The 23,092-nt window shown below is 36.3% G+C and overlaps 1 protein-coding gene across 1 annotated transcript in view; it reads left to right on the forward strand.

Moving 5' to 3' along the window:
* NETO1 (neuropilin and tolloid like 1) overlaps positions 1-22,621 on the forward strand; it is a 107,266-nt gene extending 84,645 nt beyond the window's left edge. The window contains exons 8-11 of the mRNA XM_034995914.1: positions 13,827-13,940; positions 20,028-20,586; positions 21,582-21,656; positions 22,521-22,621. Of these exons, the coding sequence (XP_034851805.1) occupies positions 13,827-13,940; positions 20,028-20,586; positions 21,582-21,642 (734 nt within the window). The 3' untranslated portion in view covers positions 21,643-21,656; positions 22,521-22,621. The remainder of the gene's footprint in view (positions 1-13,826; positions 13,941-20,027; positions 20,587-21,581; positions 21,657-22,520) is intronic.
* Positions 22,622-23,092: the final 471 nt, after the last annotated feature.

A 23,092-nucleotide genomic window follows, 5' to 3' on the forward strand; every position in this document is an offset into this window, starting at 1 on the left:
GGACAGATCACTATCTAATGACCTGTTCTTTTAGATTAGATAATTACCATGATCTACACTAGAATTTCTCTACTTTTTAACCTCCAAGTCCCTCTCACCTGATGGCTTGTATATGGCACAACAGATGCTGATGGGTAAGCCTACCTTTTTGTAATGTCCTTAGAGCACTAGAGGTCATGTAGTCCTTCCTCTGCTGGGTGACGTGAGTAAATCTTTGAGTTTGTGCTAATGTTTGAAATGTTGTAAGTAGTTAGAAAATGTTGCTTTTGATCCATTTCACAAATCAGGATTCAGGAGTTGCAGCGTGTCCTGGTTGAAAACCATTGCCCTTCCACGTCAGAGATCTCATTCTTCGCTTTTCCCATTTCTGAACTTCCCTGACCCTGTTGCAATGTTGTGTGGCCATACGTACATCTACAGGGGCTGGTGGATCGTGTTCTGATTACCCTAAGAAGTGAGCTACTAGGTGTAAATGGGTGTATTAACTTCATTTCTATTGCTCCTGTAACAGATTACCACAAATTTAGTGCTTAAAACAATACAAATCTATTATTCAAAATAGATTTATCTGGGCTGAAACCATGGTGTCAACAAGGCCGCCCTCTTGGGAGGCCATAGTGAAGAGAGCATTCCCTCACCTGTCCCAGCTTCTAGAGCTGTGTCCCTCCCATTGTGTGGGTTTTGGCTCCTTCTCCTTCAAGGCCAGCAAGGTAACCTCTCATCTCTCTTTGCTTCCTTGTTATAGCATGCTCTGTCCCTTGGAGCTCCTCCCTCCCTCTGTAAAGACACCTGTGATTTCATCGGCCCTGTCTGGATAATCCAGAATAATCTCCACATTTTGAAGTCCTTAATCACATCTGCAAAATCTCTTTTGCATATAAAGCAACACTCACAAGTTCTGGGGTTTAGGATGTGGGCATTTTTGGGATCCATTATTCATCTTACCACAGTAGACTTGATGTTCCTATTTTGTTTTTATTTGATTTGTTTTTAGTAAACTGATGTGCTCTTCATCTGAAATTATGAAAAAAATAATTTATTCGACTTGAAGACCAAAGGTACACGATGCCAAGTGGTAATGGTGTATCTAAACATGTGTCCCTTTTATGTCCTACTACTGAGTAAATATTCTTCTATATAATGAAATTATTTAAAAATTAAATATTTTTATTACTATAGAAAAAATACAAAAAGGGAATGTATCATAAATATGTAATTTTGGCAAGTATATATGTGTTCAGAACTGTAAAATTAATGTTAAACATTTTGCAAAACAAAATTACAAATCATCTGAAAAAACAGTTTTTTGTTGTGAAAAAAATCGAAACAGGATACCCATTTGGTGGCAGTCAATTAATTCTGCTCCTTTCTTACCTGTAACACCTTGACTTTAAGCCTCAATTTCTTTTCCAGAAAATGAAGGAGGCATTATAGAGCAGCTGTGAGTTTTAAATATGTGTTCAGAACAGAGCAAATGGTGACGACTATCCTGTCGATTAATGGAATAATAACATACTGAAATTTTCATAGTCAGTAGTTTCTTACTTGCAAATGTAATGAGGACTTTGAGCAAGGGATTATAATATAAAATTGTATAGTCTGCCAGGAACCCCTCCTTCTTTTTAAGCATGTGGTTGAGTCCAACTGGAGCATAAAGAAAACAACTATCAGAAATATTTCAATATTTGAAGTTAATTATTGATGGACATTTATTATTGACTTGGTCATTTAACTCAAATTATGTTTTTAAAAAGTATGCACATAGATATACAGGTCAGTGGAATAATTAAAATTTAAAAGCAATTTCCTTGAGTGATTTTTTAAAGACTAAAATATTTAAATAATGTTAGTTTCTATGTGTATTTGTTGAGCTACTTAGAAAATTTTGCAGAATTTTCATTGAACTTTTTAGATCAACGTTGTCTTTTGTTAAGTTGTCAGTCTGCCAGGGAGCCTGTGGACAAGAACAAAGGCAGTAAATTCCTTGTAATTTTTGGTAGGATCCTTGGGGATAACATATATTGATTTCTTTGATTTTGGCTTTACAGCTACGGTAGTTTATGTCTACCACTGAAAATAGACTGTATATAGTTGTTGTATGCAGACAGAAAACTATTATTCTAAATTGTTAGACTTTGAACTAGGAGAATCACAAACTCGAGGTTATGGTGGTCCCTGTTTTCTCCACTCTAATCTTTCTTTACTTCCGTTCCCACTTTTGGGACTTGGCATATTCGACAATGAAACCAAGTAGAGTAACTTTAACAGAACAGTGTGTCCAACCAACTGTTGCAGACATGGGTACACCAGTCATGAAAATAAAGCCTGAGACACATGTCCAAATACTAATAATAATCAGAGTACAGACCCCAAAGAACTATAATATCCTCCTTATGGTCATTGCAGTCCTGTCTAATTACAGATGATGAATAAATCATCATGGAGCTGACCCAAGGCGGATGTAATTGTAGTATAAAAATGTATGCTCATTCTTAGAATCAAACAAAATGGATAAGATCATGAGGTGGCTCCTGTCCTATGTGAGGAAAGAAATGGCCTCTATGGAATATAATTTTCTCATGAAGATGCTTTTCTTTTCTAATATAATGTCTTTTTGGAGTCATGGCAATACGTGATTCTGGCAGAAAGATTGGGGGAATCTAATAAATGGGAGTGGGATTAAACTGAAATCTGTGAAGAGATTTTCTTGTATTTAAAAAAGAGAGATTAAACTGTATCTTAATAATACTGGATATTTTGACAGATAACTAAGTCACATTGGAACATGGAGTCTTGGAGGCAGATATTGATCTCTCAAAAAAATATATGAAGATGATAAAGGAGATGAAGAGAAGAAGGACAAATCTATTTCTGGCCTGAAATCTGGTCAGCATGTTTCAAATAAAATGTCATTTTCCTTAACTGCATAGCCTGAGGGCCCTTTTAAGTTTAAAGTATGGTAGCAGGGGAAATTTTTCCATTTATTTTAGGGAAAAACAAAACATTTGTTTTGGGGATAATTCTGATGACCAAATATATTTAATTTTTTTTTACATTTTATTTTTCTGTAATTAGAATATCATGATTAAAAATGGTACTTAGCAGCAAGCTATACACTTCTGAATCCAGTTTTTGAATTCTTACTCAGATGCTTACTCATAATTGATATCTCTGATGTTTTAGATATTTTCTTCCCTTTAGTTCATTAAGAAAAGTTTAGCTCTTTCTTAGAAATTAAAATAATTGTCAGAATTTAATGGGAAGTTGGCACTCCATATCCATCTTACTGTTGAAAAATTTTTGTTCTGATATCTGTCCATCAACAGTTATTAAGCATCTCCAAAATGACATGTGTTATTCAAAGCCCAAGTGATAAAGCAGTGAACAAGGCAACTGCCTTGCTTTACATTTTTATAAGAGGAGGGAAAAGATGTACAGATAAGTTAATTAAAGAAGATAAGCTCAAGTCCTCATAAGTATTGTGGAAAAACAACAATATTGGGTAACATGGTGGAGAAGGGTGTGAATCTGGGTGCCCCGTGATCATGGTGGGTGACGCTGGAGTCCAAGAGGCAGCTGGGTCGAGATTTTGGAGGAGCAGAAGGGGTACTAAGGACTTTGGGATTTAATCTAACTTTTTAAGTAAGGTTTTGGAGTGTTTGAAATGGGTGAACCATGGTCTGATTTATAGTTTTAAATGACCAAGTTTCCTCAGGCTGCTGTGTTCGCAGATCTGCTTATAGAAGGGCAGTTGGTGACAGATGGTAGTGAGCCCCTTGTACCAACTGAGATCACAAGAACTTGGTAGGTAGATTGATGGTAGATAGATAGATAGATAGATAGATAGATAGATAGATAGATGATAGATAGATGATAGATAGATGATAGATAGGCCTGACACAGCTAAAGGCCTTTGGGATGTGGGTTTTGAAGGAGAAAGGACTCAAGAATGACCCCAACCCTTCAATGTTAACAGCCAAGGGGATGGGGATAGTCCTGTCCCTTATTAATGTCAGGAAGGTGTGAGGGGAAGAATGGGGTGGGGGAGGGGCAGTTAAAGAGGATTAAGGTGACAGATGTTTCTTTCTTTTTTTAATTATTTTTTTTATTATTATGTTATGTTAATCACCATACATTAATTACATCATTAGTTTTTGACGTAGTGTTCCATGATTCATTGTTTGCGTGTAACACCCAGTGCTCCATTCAATACGTGCCCTCTTTAATACCCACCACCAGGCTAACCCATCCCCCCACCCCCTTCCCCTCTAGAACCCTCAGGTTGTTCCTCAGAGTCCATAGTCTCTCATGGTTCGTCTCCCCCTCCAATTTCCCCCCCTTCATTCTTCCGTAAGCCTATCCAGCCATGTTCCTTTTGAGATGGTACTTAGAATCCCAAGTGGAGATGTTATGTAGGAATTTAATAGTATGGTATAAAGCTGGACCTCAGATGGGAGTCAGAGCTAGAAGGGTGAGCCCAGGAGAAAATAAGAGTGTCAGAGGCTTTGAGTCTGCTGGGATCCCCCAGGGGAAGGCTGTGGATAGAGAAGAGAAGGGACCTCTGGTGATGGCCCTGGAGACTTGACTATAGGGTTCTGAGAGGCAGAGAGAAAATCTTCTCTGTCATCTAAATTGATTAAAATTATTATTAAATAAAAGTAATTGAGTTTCCAAGTATGCTAGATCTTGCTCTTTAGTATGAATTCATTACTTTAAATATATAATGTGGATATGTATCACATTTACATATTTATGATAAATTTAAGCTTTATTTCCATCTCCCAGGCAAAGAAAACGATAGGCTCTAGAGCATCTTGAGTGTCAGAAAGTTTTAATAAATCAGTGTCTTCAAGGCTGATCAAAGCTGAATTCAAAAATGGAAGCAAGGACATGTGAGTGTACTCCAAGCTACGCCCTCATCCTCCGTGGCTCCACGCATTTCTGTGACCATTTGCACTCCAACTTCAGACTGGAGAACTCATGAGGAATAAGGATTAGCAGAAGTAGAAGACCCAGTGATGTGGGTGTGTGCGTGCGTGTGCGCACGTGTGCACGCGTGTGTGCCAGCACAGAGGAGGTGGGCTTTTGACACACTTCACATCAAAGAGCTTTGAGGAATCTGAGGCAGGCAAGAAGCAGGAGAATGTGCGTGGAGAGGATGAGATTTGGGTCGAGAGGTGTATAGGAGCATCTGAGCTGTTACTTAGATGGTAGAGTTATTAAAAGGAAAATAGCATCAAGCATCACTTCTGTTTCTGGTGAAGCATCATGTTCTTTGGCTTGGAACTAACCTACTAATGATAGTTTTATTAACCATAAAGCACGAGTATTTGAAATATCAATGTTTCAGAGAGAAATCTGTCAGTTTTAATTTCTGTTTTAATATTTCCTGAGGGTAGCATTCAGTGAATTTCTGAATTTAAAAAGAATGCAGTCAAATGAAAACACTAATTTGAAAAGATGTGCGCCCTTATGTTTACTGCAGCATTATTTACAATAGCCAAATTATGGAATCAGCCCAAGTGTCCCTCAATAGATGAATGGATAAAGAAGATGTGGTGTGTATACAATGGAATATTACTCAGCCATTAAAAGAATGAAATCTTGCCGTTGGCAACCACATGGATGGATCTAGAGAGTATTATGCTAAGGGGCGTAAGTCAGTCAGAGAAAGACAAATACCATATGATTTCATTCATCTGTGGAATTTAAGAAACAAAAGAATAAAGAAAAAAGAGACAGACCAAAAAACAGACTCTTAACTACAGAGAACAAATGGGAGGGGAGGCGGGTGGGGCGTGGGTGAAATAGGTGAAGGGGATGAAGACAACACTTATGATGAGCACGGAGTCCTGTATAGAATCGTCGAATCACTATATTGTACAAAAGAAACTAATATGATACTGTATGTTAACTATACTGGAATTTAAAAACAACTGAAAAAGAGAAAAAATAATAAAAATAAAAAGAAAGCCATTGAGAAGAAATGACCCCAATAGTGAGAAGGAGCATTAGTAACTTTAGCATTAAACAAAGTTATTATAAATTAAGAAATTTAATTACAGAAGCGGAACAATATTTATGAACATGTGGCACAATACTGAAAATTGATGAAACATTCATGATTAGACCTTTAATTTTAGAGTGTATACATATTATGATTCTTTCTTAAAATTTTAAATAAAACTCTATGTTGAGTGTTAGAATTATGTTGAGTGTTAGTTCCAGTGACTGCCCTTCTTTCTCATGTCCTCCCTTACCTAATTCAAATATGCCCAAAATTATTTTGGTTGTCTTTCTACTGAAATTTTTATTTCTTAAAAATCAGTGTTGTTTGTCACAGATACATGTAGGATTTAAACATCGCGATAGAGTAAATGCCATTTCAGGAAATATGGTGCATGCTTGCCACCTAGTGGTAAGAGTGGGAACAAGAGGATTTCAAAACAACCCCAGAGAAAGCAAGGAATTCAGTGAAATACTAAATTCACTAATTATATAACTTCAAATATAGTAAGGTATAAATGTTATGTGAAGACTATTATTTTACTGGTTAAAATATGAAAGAGAAAATAGATTTTTAAAAATACTATTTGGTATTTTTTTTCATGAAAAATTAAAAGATGCTTCCCAATTACAAAAAAAATAAATAAATAACTGTGTGTATGTATATATACACAAGTGTATGTATACATATTCTTATGTGTATATGTTCATATGGAACATTTCTCAATAAAAGCTAAATATAACTTGTGAATATCCTAGAAATAGTCATTGCCCACATTTTGGTGTAGTATTTCCAGTAAAATCTTCCATATGTATATTTATGTGTGAGGCTTTATAATTTAAAATAATCTGTATCCTCATGTCTCATCCATCTTTATACCTTAGTAATTTCCCATGCTGTTCTCTATTCCGTCACTATAATTTAGAAATAAGAATTCTGTCACTATAATATTTGAACACTGGGGCAAGACTTCTCAAGATTTTGCTTTTGCTTTTGTTTTTGTTTGTCTATCAAGTGGTAAACTAATAAAATCGGAGCATCTGGATTAAACAAAGTTAAACAGGCTTCGCGGTCCCTGATTTCTGTGAATAAGAAAGGGTTTACCAAAAGCTAATGTCTTACTAATCCACAATACATTTCTTCCTTGCTAGAGCAAAATGTTACATTAAACTTCATGTTTCCAAAGAATTTATCATGAAATATTTGGATAAATGTTCACCTAAGATATTTTAAGTGGAATTTTTTTTAAATTTTATTTTTTATTTATTTATTTGAGAGAGAATGAGAAAGAGAGAGCACATGAGAGGGGGGAGGGTCAGAGGGAGAAGCAGACCCCCTGCTGAGCAAGGAGCCCGATATGGGACTCCATCCCGGGACTCCAGGATCATGACCTGAGCCGAAGGCAGTCGCTTAACCAACTGAGCCACCCAGGCGCCCCTTAAGTGGAAATTTTAAAGCTGGACTTAAAGTACTCGTCAATACTCTCAAAATCTGCATCTGTGTGTCGTGTTTCTCTGTTCCAAAAACGTTGTTACTACAGTTGTAGGACAATGTTGCCACTTTTGTCCAAGACTCAATTTATGGGATCACTAAAAACTTTAGGAAAAAAACTCCTGGATTTCATACTGGAGCCAAAACACCAAGATCTATTCTCTATACTTGCTTGTCTTGGCTTTCCAGGATGGGACCTGAATCTCTCTTTCCAGTTTGGTGTTAGAAAATGCACATTATCTTGATGGTCTTGTTATCCTATGAATCAAGGAATATCATAACTATCTTATACATCTAAACCTTCCTTCTGTAAAGTAGTTCAAGCACTTGTTAAGATCTGTACTTGCCATTATCTTTAACATGCATAAAATCTAATTTCTGTTTCTTTTTCAGAATTGAACTTCAGTAGTATTTTACACTAGGCATGGGTAGAGCAAAGAAATTACTCCCCAAGATATTAAAATAACTTAGGAAGTCTCAGTTTCAGGGAAGTCCTGAACATAACTTAGAACGGTGTGTAGTTGGCTATAAAAATGGAGACCGGTTACAGACTTACTTTTTTTTTTTCCTTTTTATACGTAAATACTACAACAACATAGAATTAAAGAGCTTGGAGCTTCAAGCCTCTGGTGTATGGGTGACTTTGTTTTCATATTTAAATATACCACTAAATTCATATAATTACTTTCAAGAGAGAAAAGGGATAAACACCTTAATTTCTGCAAGTCTTGCGAGGTTAATTACTGGTATTACCTGTCATGATGCTCCCTCAGGTAATATTCGAAATAACTTGAAATCTCTTTGTGACTCCTAGAAGGGGGCTGTCTGCTTAACACTTGGGATTGGATTTCTGTGAAATGAATGATGGGTGTTGTAGGAAATAACAGCTTGGAGAAAAATATGCGAGGGACACTACATATTCTATTCCCCAGATAAATATTCCTCAGACATTTTTGAGAAAAAGGTGTCTCATGATACGTTCCTTTATTTTCCAACGTCTCACAAGTGGCTGTAAACCGGGGTGTCACAGAGTTGGTGCTCACCGCTGTGGCAGAGTGCCCGGTGAGGCAGGGTGGTCAGCATCCATCTGCTCCCCCGGGTCGGTTCCCATGAGCTGATTGTTAGATATTTTAAATATTACCCCAAGATATAATAGATGTATAAGCTATACATCTATGTGCTGAAACCCATTTAATAATTTCTCTTACAAAGCTGTACTAGCTGCAGAACAGCTGTGCTATTCGTTACACAAAAGAGTAAATACTTCTGTGTCTAACTTGTCTTTTTAGACACCGTTTATCGCATGCTATTATGTATGGAATCATTCGTTTAGGTCTGCATGCTCATCTTGTGTTGACGAGAGATCTGTGAATGACCGTCCTCACTTTACCGATCAGGAAATTTAATATTATGTCGCTTAACTTTCATATTCTCTATCTCCTTAATATTATAAGTTGTATTTATTTATTTAGTTTTGGGTAATTATCATAATTCAAAACCAGCTAACATGTGTCTATCCTATACCGTCGGACAATATCGGTTACAGTTTTTAAAGATTGATCACCTTTACTTGCCACATCCGTATGTGGTAGTCAAGATTAGCCCCCCTTATATACATGTAACTGAAACTGGGAGATTTTAAGGAACATTAGCTCAAGTTTGCACAGCCTGGCAGGGATGGATCCGGGTTTCAGTCTCAAGCATTTTGGATCCACGGCCCCCATGCAATGCCCGCCTTCTGGAACAGCTTACGATTCAGCTATAATGCTTGCATCCCCAGGCTGGCACTCTCCTCAGTTCTCGGCATTATGAAGTCACTTAGGTAAGTATGATCCTTATTCCCATTTTAGAGATGTAATAACTGAGTAGGTGTTCATGGAAGGAGCCATCTATCCTTAGGGATTACCACTCCTCGCAGCCGAGACCCAGCTCTGCCCACAGTAGGGTCGTCAGGACTCTGCCATCCCAGGATGAAGTGTCTGGAGAAACACACACTAAGCTTCATTCTAACGTGCAGTCTCTTACATAGCCAAAAAAATAATAATGCTTTGCCCAAAAGGGCATGTTTTGGTGCAGGAGGAGGAGGGAACAGTGAGGTGAAACCCATTTTGAGGTGTTAGAATATCCATTTTCTGTTACCTGAATGATTTAAATCAAGAGCAATGCTGTGTTTGCGCACATGACATTCTTTTGACTGACTAGAATATTTCACTACATTCAGTTACTGTGTTTTTCTTAAAAAGAAATACTTATCATTGTGTCTAGATAATCAAATGGTGATGTTCAGTAAGCCCTTCCACCGAAGCGAGGTTGCAATAGCCGCACTCATGATAATTCAATACACTTGCAAATAGTTCAGAGATGGGGTGCCTGGGTGGCTCAGCCAGTTAAGTATCTGACTCTTGATTTTGGCTCAGCTCATGATCTCAGGGTTGTGAGTTCGAGTCCCGCATCAGGCTCAGCGCTCAGTGGGGAGTCTGCTTAAGATTGTCTCCATTCTCTCCCTGTCTCTCTTTCTCTCCCTCTCTCTCAAAAAAACCAAAAAACAAAAAACAGTTCAGAGACAAAAAAGCCATGGAAATAGTTTCTTCTATATAGTTAGTTTTTAAAAAGTCAATATGAAGCTATATTTGCTCTTCTGATAGCAACAGAAAACCTCCTTCCAGAAATAAGTAGACTCTTGATGTTGGGAATTTTGCGTGTGAGATACTCTGAACTGTGAGTATTGCATCTTTGACCGCCATGTTACTGTGAGTAAATCTTACCCTTAACTTGAGTTTCTTCCAGATAGTTTTAGGAAATAAGGAGGCTGGTTTTTAAGAGGCAAGAGCTTTTGACAATGCACATTGAATTTCTAAGTAGAACAAGTCCTCCACAAACTGGTAGAATGGGTCTTTCTCTGCCATAGTAAGAGAGCCAAGGAAATGGTGCTGAGGTGTAGTTTCTGAGAATATCACAAATTGGATTGTACCTGAAGACCATGGCACTAAAGGTTAGCTCTCCACTAATAAACATACTTGTTAGTTTTCTGCTTTCTGGGATACTCAGGTATGCACCCTGGCCAGAGTTAACCTGTTTTATTTTTTTTAAGATTTTATTTATGTATTTGAGAGAGAGAGAGAGAGAGCAGGGGGAGGAGCAGAGGGAGAGGGACAAGCAGACTCCATGCTGAGCATGGAGGCTGACACGGGGCTCAATCCCATGACCCCAAGATCATGACCTGAGCCCAAATCAAGAGTCAGACTTAATCAACTGAACCACCCAGGCACCCCCAGAGTTAACCTTTTGCTCAGGGACAGTAATCAATTAAAAGTATCTGTTGAATATTTACTATAAGCCTAGAAATGTTAAACCATATAAGAGATTAAAAATGGACATTTTTCGGAGGCATGCCCTTAGACTCAAAGAACATGTGGGGAAAGATGATAAGCATATGCTAAGTGCTAAGCTCTTCTTAAAATTATAAGTATAATAGGATTTAAGAAAAAGATAAATTTCTTGGTAGCTTGGAATAATATTTCAAAACTGCACAGATAGTACAGTGCTGATACGATTTGGGTAGCAGAGTGGAGAATGGATATTGCAAGACAGAGAGAGGGGAGGAACATATTTGGCCTCTGAGCCACAGATATCTGGAATGTGCTGAGGGTCACGGGAAATAATGTCGGTCTGTAGAATGTGTCCAGACATCCTTGAAACATGCTAATAATGTAGCTTGCTTTGGGAGGCAGGAAGGTGCCATTTTATCTTTTCAGCAGGAGATAGAAATAAGAATCTTTAATGAACCATTGCCTATCTGCATTTACATGAGAGAAATATTCAGACATACAAGAGCAAGAACATTCAGAACCCAATATAAGTTGTTATACATTTTTTTCTTAGCCATTGCAAGATTTGCTTATTTATTTTTATCATTTGCATAGCAATTCTGTAAATTCTGGCAAAAGTAAGAAGAAAAAGATGGAATAATACCTGGAATAATAATAATTTTTAAAAGTGAGCTGATTAACTGGCACATTTGCCTGATCAGTTGATGTAAAGAAGTGTGTCAGGAATGTGATTTCTTGACAGTCCTGATTACCTGTTACGATACCAGTCAGACCACCAATATTTAACCATAGCTGATACCGGCACACTGATTTGTAGTTTATAAGACCCGTTCACAACTACTAAGCAGTAGAACTAGAAACAAAATCCCATTTGGAGAATTCAGAATTCAAGTTTCAGTGCTCTTACCAATATTCTCTTGCATTTCACTCAATTACAGAATGTGATATCATTTTTATTTATATACTTAAAATTTCAAAACTAACCCATCCTATTTAATAGTAATTATAGCAATTTTTCCAACTCATTCTGGAAGGGCAATAAATATTTATGCTCTCGTAAAGGTATTTTTGACTTGATGAATAACTGTGTTTTCAGAACCACCACAATCTATTAGGGCAAACATATTTTTTATGTTTTTTTACTAAGGCATTTTGCAGCTATTCCATGTGCAGAAAACTCCTTCTTGTTCTGTGTACACATTTTGACAACATTCATTATCTGCTTAACAGACCATATCGGTTCTGCAAAAGCCATTATGGTTGACTACAGAAATTTAAAGTTCTTTCCTTACTAAAGAGCAGAATTTTGCAATCATATAGCAGATCATTAAATTTTACATTTTAAAAGGCTTATATGATGCTTAACAAGTCACTAGCCCATGTTAAGCATGATACTTTCTTTTCAAAATGACTACTGCATATTTTCTAATCTACAATATGTGTTTTTTTTTCCAAAATGACCACCGCATATTTTTAAATCTTTAGCCAGGGACCTAAAGGCAAACCAAGCCAAGGGAAGAAGGAACTGTTCTTCTGGGAAGCGGGGGATGGGGGGGCGGGGGGGTAGGGGGGTGGGGAGAGGTGGGGAGGGTGGAGGGAGGGCTGTGGAGAGCCAGCAGGAATCACTTTGCTTGAGTTAGCTGTATCTTTTTTTTAATTTTTTTTAAATTTTTTATTTTCAAGACTTGAGTGTTTTTGTTTTGTTTTGTTGTTGTTACTGTTGTTAGGATTTCTCTAGGCGTGTTAAAATATACTAAGTTGCCTTATGCAAATTATCTGCCTGAAATTTTGGTTAATATAGCAAATACATTTAAAGAAGGTAACTTTTTAAAATACCCATGATATATAGTTGTGAAGGTGAAAAAGTCATTACAACATGACTGGCATTTAGATAGTACTGATCATTAATAATTCTTTACTGATCGATTAACTCACCACTGTAAGTGATGTGTTTTGTATTGAATATGTTTTTCTAGAATGCTATCCTTAAAAGGGTTTTAGAACTATTGTTGAGAAAAATAAATGAAACACTAAAATCATATTTTCTAAGATAGGTGAGATCATTATGAAGGTAAAAACAAAAGTTAGCTTTAAAGCGTGATCTATAAACGATCATGAGTAATGCAGTATTACTCTAGAGTGATTATTCTAAACATCCTATTACTCTGATAATGAAAGAAATGTATTTTCCTAATATTGAAGTCATATCTAACGTTACATTTTGCTATACTAAACTCTTCACTATTTCTCATATCTATGTATTGGATACCTCCGTGGGTTCTTACTTTTCCTCCCAGTGCCCTGAATGTACATCCTAATCTGAAGATCATGGACCACCATACCTAAAGTTACTAGGACATGTGAAACACATGAAAAGTGGGCTAATTTCATCACCATGTATATGTTAAATGTTGATGAGAATAATATATATTTTTCTTATGTTGTTCAGGATTAATTTTCCCTTGTTCTGAATTTCCATGACATTCTTTGTTTTGTTCATATGCTTAAATAATGCTATAGGGATTTGTTTAATATATACTTTCTTCATTAGTATTTTGTAAGCCCATGCTTTATAAAATTATTTTAATGTTAATTTACTTAAGACTTTTTGCACAGTACAACTATATTTGTACAGACAGAATTTCAGTGTAAAGCATAATGTTGTGCATGTGGTAGGCACTTAGTTTTTGTTAAATGAATGCACGAAGTCAAAAAAAAAAAAAAAAAGAACCCATATAGATAATGTACTTCATTTTTATGATGGAAATCCTCCTGTGCCAGTTTTATAAACTGAGCACGTCTAGAGAAGTGCCAGCTCTGTTAGGAACACAAGAAATAATTACCACAATGGCAACACTTCTGAGAACGGAATGTTGGGTCATTTATCTCAATTTGATGGAAAACTAATCTTTTTGTTTTTAGATTTGTAATATGAGTGATTTACTACTGAATATCAGGTCTAACTTTTTTCTTCGTTTTCCTTTTCTTCTTATTTTTAGCTCCCTGTGAAGGCAATACATTCTTCTGCCATAGTAACATGTGTATTAACAATACACTAGTCTGCAATGGACTCCAGAACTGTGTGTATCCTTGGGACGAGAATCATTGTAAAGGTAATGATCAAAAATTTGTAAAAGTCCTCTGCTTGTAGAGTGGGAAGAGGTTTATTATAATGTGGAGATGTGTCAGACAGACTGAAGAATTGACATGTATATGGGCTTTGTAGAACCTCTTGTATATTTTGTAATTCATGTGTAAATGTCTTTCTTTGCTTTTGCCAGAAGTTTCCTTACTCATTAATGTATAGTAGAGAATCTTTAACACTTGAATGCTCATTAAAGACATCTTATTAGAGCCTGCAGAGCCATGGAGAGGAAATGAAGCTTTTAGTGCAGTGTTTTTCCTATCAGACCTGATGCCTGCACCGCTCATTTATTCCAGTCTGTCTTCATTGGACTGTATGCACATACTCTAGAGGGAAAGTGCATTGAAGGAACATTTGTGTTTTCAGGTACTTCCAGCCACTTCCAGCCACTTAACTTGACTTCAGTTTTGCTACCAAAATGCTTTTCTTCATTTCCAATGAAAATAGCTTCCAATGCCCCAGCTCCCTTCTCTAGCCTGGACACAAAGGTTTGTTTATGTAGATAGCAATCCGTGGCTTGGTTATGAATGTTGCATATTTTAGTTAAGTTGAAAAATGCCAAGCATATTCTTTTATTCAGATTCAATATTAACTGATTCGCAAAGGGAAAGGAACAGGCAATTAACTCTTTCATGCTTGAAGTCCAGTATTGTCTATTAAAATGTCTTCTGTGGCTAGAAGCCAAGAGGCATTGACCCAGTAGCCATGGTTCATGGTCAAGGAGAAAGGCATATGCAGCCTTGATTAGTTTGTTGGTGGGAGTAGGTGATTATTCAAGGAACCACTTCTGAATGGATTGGAGATTAAGTAATTTGTGTAGTAGAATCTTAAATCGGCACTGTTAATGATTGGTAGTCATAAGCTTTATTTGCCCAATGGGATTTGTTCCCACATATAAGGACCATTTGGCATAAGAGAGGAGTGAAGAGAATGTGAATGGATATGCTTTATGAGCTTCCATGTTTATCTTCTCCAGATGGCAAGACCACTGTTTTGATTCAAATTCATTCTCTTTTGAGAGGGGAACACACCTTTACCATTTCAATCGTTGTGACAGGCTCATTTCACTGTGGGTTTAATTCCAGACCACCAAAATAAAGCTAATATCACAATAAAGTGAGTCAAATGAATTTTTTGGTTTCCTAGCAGATCTAAAAGTTTTTTACACTATACTGGCATCTGTTAAGGGTGTGATACAGTATGTCCTTAGAAGCAATGTACCATATAGCTTACTTAAAAAATATTGCTAAAAGTGCTAACCACCACGAACCCTTTCATCAAGTCAAAATCTCTGGTCACAGATCACCATAACAAATATATTAATAATGAAAGAATTTGGAATATTGCAAGAATTATCAAAATGTGACACAGAGACACAAAGTGAGCAAATGCTGTTGGAAAAAGGGTGCTGATAGACTTGCTCCATGCAGGGTTGCCACAAACCTTCAATTGTTAAAAAACACAGTATCTGTGAAGTGCAACAAGGTGAAGTGCAATGTAACAAGTTCTGCCTGCAGTTTATTGGAGTTAGTTCTATGGACTAACATATGGTGTATCCTAAAAAATGCCCTATGTGCCCTTGAAAAGAATGCTTGTTGCCATTGTTAGGTGGATTGTTCTAGAGATGTAGGTTTTACAGCATTGTTCAAGTCTTCTGTTTCTGTTCTCATTTTCTACCGTGTTTTATCTATTTTTTGAAAGTACCTCTTGAATTCTCCAACTGTTATGGTTGAATTTTCTGCCTCTTTCTTCACTTCTGTAAATTTTCATTTTATGTATTTTTGAGCTTAGTTGTTAGGTCCATATATGTTTAAGATTGTATTTTTCTGATGGCTTGGCCCTCTTTTTGATCATTATAAAGCTATCTTCTTATTTTTAATAACTTTTTGCTTTATTTTGTCTAATTTTAGTACATCCACTCCGGCTTTCTTCTAAATACAGTTTGTTCAGTCTTTTTCTATCCATTTGCTTTCGGTCCATCTATATCTTTGAATATAGAGTATGTCTTCTGTAGACAGTATATAGTTGGATCTTATTTTTTGATCCAGTCTGAAAATATTTGCCTTTTCATCGGATTGTTTAATCCACTCATATTTGATGCTGATATTGATGTATAGTTGGATTTACATGTGCCACTTTACTTCTTTTCCCCTCTATGTCCCATGTATTTTTCTTATATTTTTTTTAAAGATTTTTTTTATTTTTATTTATTTATTTGAGAGGGAGAGAATGAGAGACAGAGAGCACGAGAGGAAGAGGGCAGAGGGAGAAGCAGACCCCCTGCAGAGCAGGGAGCCCGATGTGGGACTTGATCCCGGGACTCCAGGATCATGACCTGAGCCGAAGGCAGTCGCTTAACCAACTGAGCCACCCAGGCGCCCCCCCATGTATTTTTGTTCCTCTTTTCTTCCTTTATTGGCCTCTTTTGCAAGGAGTGAATACATTCTACTGTAACATTTTAATTCCTTTAGTGATTTTTAATGTATATTTTGAGTTATTTTCTTAATGGTTATTTTAGGGCTTACAATATACAGCCTAACTTCTCAAAATGTATTTCAGATTTATACTAATTTAATCCTAGTGACGTTATTTCAATATAGCTCTGTTCTCTCTTTCTTTTTACCTATTACTTTTTTCCATATTATTTTTATATATGTTACAAATCAAAGAATACATTGCTGTAATTATTACTTTATATAATTTTAGAACAAGTGTATATTCATGTAGTCTATTATATAACCCTTCTTCTTTACCATTTCTGATTCTCTTCCTCTGTTTTGTGGATTCACAGTCCCATCTGATGTCACTTCCTTATTCCAGGACAGTTTTGCTCCTACCTACCTCACTTGTATTGTTAATACCAAATATATAATATTTCTTTAAGTTATAGGCCCAACAATACAATTTTATACATATGACATTACTCTTTTTAAAAGTTAAGGGAAGAATGCTGAAGATATATGCAACTAAACAGTCCTTTGTAATTATGTGTATAATTGCCTTTATTGACAATATTTATTTGCCTCTTTAATTTACTGTCTTTTTAATTTTTTCATTTAGGTTTGAATTACTGTCTAAAGTCACTTACTTTCAATCCCAAGAATTTCTTTTAATATTTCTTTTAAGGCATTTCTTTCAGCATTAAATTATCTTTATTTTTGTTTATCTGGAAATGTCTATTTTGTCCCCATTTTTTTTTAAGATTTTATTTATTTATTTGAAGGAGAGAGAATGAGAGAGAGCACATGAGAGGGGGGAGGGTCAGAGGGAGAAGCAGACTCCCTGCCGAGCAGGGAGCCCGATGCGGGACTCGATCCAGGGACTCCAGGATCATGACCTGAGCCAAACGCAGTCGCTTAACCAACTGAGCCACCCAGGCGCCCTGTCCCCATTTTTGAAAGTTAGTCATGCTGGATATTAGGTTTTCGATCAATGGTTTTTGTTCTGGTTTTTTTTGCCTGCAGCATTTTGAATATGTCATGCCTCTGTCTTCTGGCCTCCAAAATTTCTGATGATAAATCAGCTGTTAATCTGATTGGGGTTCCTTTCTATGTGAGGAGTTATTTTTCCCTTGCTGCTTTCAAGATTTTCTTTTGCAACATTTTTAATCTTTTATGTCAGAGTGTGGGTATCATTTCATTTGTCTTATTTGGAATTTGTTGACATTCTTAGATGTGAAATTTGTTCATCAAATTTAGGAAGTTTTCACCTTTTATTTATTTATTTATTTGAATATTTTTCTGTTACTTACTCTCCTTACATGCTCATCCATTATGTTGGTGCCACTGATGGTTTGCCTCATTTTTCTGAGGCTCTGTTCATTTTTCTGCATCTTTTTATCTCAGTCTTCTTCAGATTGCATAATTTTCCTTCATTTCTCTGCAAGTTTGCTGTTACTTTCCTCTTCCAGCTGAAATGTACTACTGAGTCACTCAAATGAAGTTTTTATATCAGTGACTGTGCCATTCATAGATTTTTCACTTTTTCCTTTTTTGTAATTTTTGTTTCTTCGCTGCTATTCTGCATGTGATGAGGCCTTATCCTTCTATTTTTCTTTACTTCTTTAACCATTGTTTCCTTTAGTTCCTTGAACATGTTTATAACAGCTGCTTTGAAATCATTGTCTGCTAAGTTTGATGTCTGGCCCTCTCCAAGGCTTTTTCCCCCTAGTGTATGAATTGCATTCTCCTGTTTGTTTACATGCCTTGGGATATTTTGTTGGAAACTTCATGTTAGATAATGTATTGTAGCAATTCTGGATACTAGTTCCTCCCTCCCCGGGGCTTGTTGCTGCTATTATTTTTTGTTTGTTTGTTTGTTTTTGTGTTTGTAAGCGTAGACTTGACTGGCCTGTTTCAGTGATGTCTGTCCCTGATGTTGCTGCATGGAGACCATGCTGTGGGCAAGCATACCATAACCTCAGATGGTCATGGTTTAGTAAAGCGCTCTCTGACCATCCTTCTCCTGTCCTGTTTATCTGTCCGTCTTTGTTGGTATCACACTCACCTATTAGTCTCTACTAATTGCTGAATAATTGTTCTGTTATTTTGGACAGTTCCCAGGAGTATAAATTTTTCCAAGGTCTGATCCAATTAAATTCAATTCCGTTAGGAGTTAGTCTTTGAGTCTAGCTTTTGTGATTTGTTCTAAACTAGGAGGGCTTTCTTTACCTGTTATTTTCCTGTATTTTATGTTAAACTTCTACCTATTCTAAGGTCTGGCTTGTTGGTACTGAGGAGCTTGACAGTCTCTTCTTAATTGCTTACCAGAAAATGTCTGTTGTTTTGAGATTTCCTAAGGCTTGAACTTCTCCACACTGTTCCAAAAAATGTAACTTTCTTTGGGGAAAGCTACAGTGCTTTCTGTTCTTGTGGCCTGCCTCCCTTCATGGGCAAAACATCTGCATTACTGCTCTAGGTGCTGAAAGGAGGCAGGGATAATGACTGACTTTTCTTGGAGTAACACCCCTACTTTATGAATAGGGTACTGGATGAGGGTGGTAACTTCTGGTCTTCTCAGCTTGCCTCTTCGGGCAGATCAACTCTATGAGTGAGCTTGGGCAAGGGTGATCAGAGACACGCATTCTCAGCCTGCTGCACCTGGTGTAGAGTTTCCATCCTACCAATGGGGGCTGGGAGGAGGAATGGAGCCCTTGGTAACTCATCATCTCCTGCCTAGAATAGAGTACCTACCTGCACTATGGATTCAGGGGGTGGGGAGAAATGCTTGTGGTTTGCTCCACTTGGGGAGGTTCTGTAGCTCTAGGTGGGGAGTGTTAGGGAGAAGAAGCCCTATGCCATTGTCTGAAACCTCCCTAAGTAAGCTTCCATCATGATGAATTGGGGTGGGGGTCGGGGAACGGGTTTAAAGGACAGACTCTCACTGTTCTTAAAGAAATTTAGTAAATTTTCTTGAATAAATGTACTTCCATTTGCTCTTTCCATTAGGACAATTTCCAGAAACTATATCTCTATCTATCTATCTATCTATCTATCTATCTATCTATCAATCAATTTTTAATAATTTTTACCAGTTGTGGTTTTTTCATTGGGGAAAGGGCCCACAGATGGACGCATACACCATTCCAGAAGTGTCTGTCATGAAATTTAATTACCTTTTGGTATCAGAATATTGGTATTACTGTGAGTTCAGTTATTTAAGTCAGGAATAAATTCAAAACAATATAGGTAAGGTCGTGTTCCCACTCATCGAGTTTTGGATGTTTTCTTATACTTATGAGGAGAAAAATAATTTACTGTTTTTAACATTACTAATTTATTTCCAAATGTCATGCTAAAGGTCTTGTAAGAACTTTTTCAAACGTCTGTTGAAAGTAGGGATGCTGGGCAATGGGAGGTCTGTCTCAAAGGGTAGAAGATAGGGCCCTTGTGAAAAGGGACACTTCTTGTTTATTTTTAGAGATTTGTTCATGTTACTTTAAGCCTGTACCAATTCTCTGCTCAGTGTACTCTTTTTTATGAGCTTTGACTACCATATTAATGCGTGGTGGATTGTTCCTTGTTTTGTTTGTTGTTTTCACTCTCCGAAACTGCAGAGAAGAGGAAAGCCAGCCTGCTGGACCAGCTCACCAACACCAGTGGGACCGTCATTGGTGTGACTTCCTGCATTGTGATCATCCTTATTATCATCTCTGTCATTGTGCAGATCAAACAGCCTCGTAAAAAATATGTCCAAAGGAAATCGGACTTTGACCAGACAGTTTTCCAGGAGGTGTTTGAACCTCCTCATTATGAGTTGTGTACTCTAAGAGGGACGGGAGCCACAGCTGACTTTGCAGATGTGGCCGATGACTTTGAAAACTACCATAAACTGCGGAGATCCTCTTCCAAATGCGTTCACGACCATCACTGTGGGTCACAAGTGTCCAGTACGAAAGGCAGCCGCAGTAACCTCAGCACAAGAGATGCTTCTGTCTTGACAGAGATGCCTCCGCAGCCCGTCAAACCCCTTATCCCGCCCATGAACAGAAGAAATATCCTTGTCATGAAACACAACTACTCGCAAGATGCCGCAGATGTCTGTGACATCGACGAGATCGAGGAGGTGCCGACAACGAGTCACAGGCTGTCCCGACATGACAAAGCCATCCAGCGGTCAGTATCAATAGATTTTTTGATGACAACTATGACCTGAGGACTGTAATGCCTCCAGAATATTGTGTTCTAGTTGATCTTCATATTTCAGTTTCTCTTTTTATTAATGATTTAAACCATAGTGTCTCAAGTTTTTCCTCTCCCTTTTCTTTTTTGGTGCTATCCATACCCTTCTTAAATCCTGTTTATATACATGGGTGTTTGTGTGTGAGCACACGCAGACCAAAGAGATTTCATTTATTTCTATACATATATAGTATTTATTTCTACAAAAATTATGGTTTTAATTTATATTATAAATTTGTATTGCTAATTTGCTTCCACGTAGTCATGAATTTTGCTCTCATCAATACTCAACATATTTTCAGATATGAAATGATATTTGGAAATAACTGCCTTACCAAGATGGTTAACCCATCTCATTGAATAATTTTAATGTAAAAATAACATATTTTGCAATATAATGTATTATATTTTTGTATGAAAATGAAAATACTGAAATCCTTTTTTCCACATATCACATGATACTTACATTACAAATTGCATATAATGGTATGGTATGCTAAAATACTAAACATTTATATTTAAATGTAGAAAAAATAGTAGAAACATTTGATTCATTTTCCTTTTAACATAAAGATAATATTACCTGTATCGTATTATTAGCCCTAAAATTGGTAAAAATTTTAGGGAAAGAAAATTTAATTTAGAAAAAAAACCTATTTTAAACCCCCAAATCCAAAATACGTATGTTTTGTTTTGCATGTTTACTAGCATTTAGTTTGTTTTATAAATGCACATACTTTCTCAATTCATTATGCATCCTCAAAACCTAAAATATTTTCAGTTGATTTAATATTTTTGCATGCTGATGGAAAAAATCTATTTCCACAGTTCGACGAATTTTTAGGAATGCTCTTATGTAAATATTTGTATGCATATTTACTTTTTGTGCAAATATTACTTTGTTGAATGAAATAGCCCTAACATTCCAGGTTCCGCCTCATTGGGTCTCTAAGCAAACCTGAATCTGAACACAACACAACTAGGGTCTAAAAAGAAAATTCAAGGTAAGCAAACGCCCTTGGTTCCTTCTCCCACCTTGTTGTACTCTGTTTTGTTTTGTTTTGTTGCAATTGTCTTGTAGATTTTTTTAGGGAATGTGCTATTTATTATCTCTTGAGATAAGTGTTTCATAATATTTCATAATCAGAAATATACTGGATTCAATGCTGATGGAGTGATGATTTTTAGCATACATATCTTTAAAATAAATGTTCATATTCTTACCATCAGGCATTGTACTAGAATGTTATTTAAAAAAAGAATGTTAAATTAGCAAGTTAAATTTTACATGTTTTAAGGTTAAAATACGAAAAACTAGTAAACTCTTTTCAAAAATATCAGAAGAGATGCAAGTTTTTCATAACAAAAACAATTGAATATTGTCTCAATATAACTGAAGTCAACATATAAAGCTGGTAATTTTCTTATTTAATTTGGCAATATTCTACTCAGACTCACACTATTTGGTGGTACTTATACAATCTGTGCACTCTTTATTTTTGCATGAATATGTCACTTATTTCATGAAAATTAAATGCAGCATGTTATGCCAAATTCTATGATATCAAATTTGAATGCTTAACAATGTCAAATGTTCCATAAATACTAGTTGTCTATGTGTACATCTATTTTGCAGTCAAATACCATGAGAGCTTTACTTTTAGGACTTGATAATCTATATCTATATTAGACTAATTTGTCTCCAATTAAATTTGCTTGACAGCTAAACTCTTCAAAACACTTCAAGCTTATCAACTATTCTTGAATTAGGTGAATGCATTTCCATGCTCTATATTACCTTGATAAATTGGTGTATTTGTATGTGTTTTTCATTGGGAGAAAATGTTTTAACTGTGTTTTATTTTCAGAGAAGAACTATTTATACAAACATGGGGACTGTGAAACGAAAATTCTATAGTGAATTGTGAAAAGTGGACATATTTCTAAATTCATTCCACTGCCTTTATCCAAACTTAAGAATTACAGACATTTGTTATCCCTTCGGCAAGACATCCCCGCTGCACAATGATATGTTCATTTCGTAATTTGGTTGCTGGCCACCAAGTGCTCCTTAGTTTTTAAATACATTTTGAGATTTACTGGAAACTTGAAGAAGAAATTAGTTCCTGATTAAGACTATCCCACTTTTTCTTTTTACTGTTAGTTTCACTTTGTTTCTATGTTGTTTTATGTCCTTGTTGTATAATTGTACGTTGTGTGATATGTGAACAACACGATTTTGGATGAACTTTGTGTTACATGTACATTGTTTTCATTAGATAGACTGCTTGAGAATAGTGCGTTCCTGAGGGATTTTGAACATGCTACAGTTAAGAAGTGAAAATATGGACCATGGAAGCACCAGCTAGAGGTTTTATGGACTATAAACACCTATTGTTGTATTATGATTAAATGCAGCCAAGAGTCATGAGTAAAAATA

The sequence above is a fragment of the Mirounga leonina genome, unplaced genomic scaffold (assembly GCF_011800145.1).
Source record: "Mirounga leonina isolate KUSES-001 unplaced genomic scaffold, KU_Mleo_1.0 Mir_93, whole genome shotgun sequence".
Taxonomy (NCBI): domain Eukaryota; kingdom Metazoa; phylum Chordata; class Mammalia; order Carnivora; family Phocidae; genus Mirounga; species Mirounga leonina.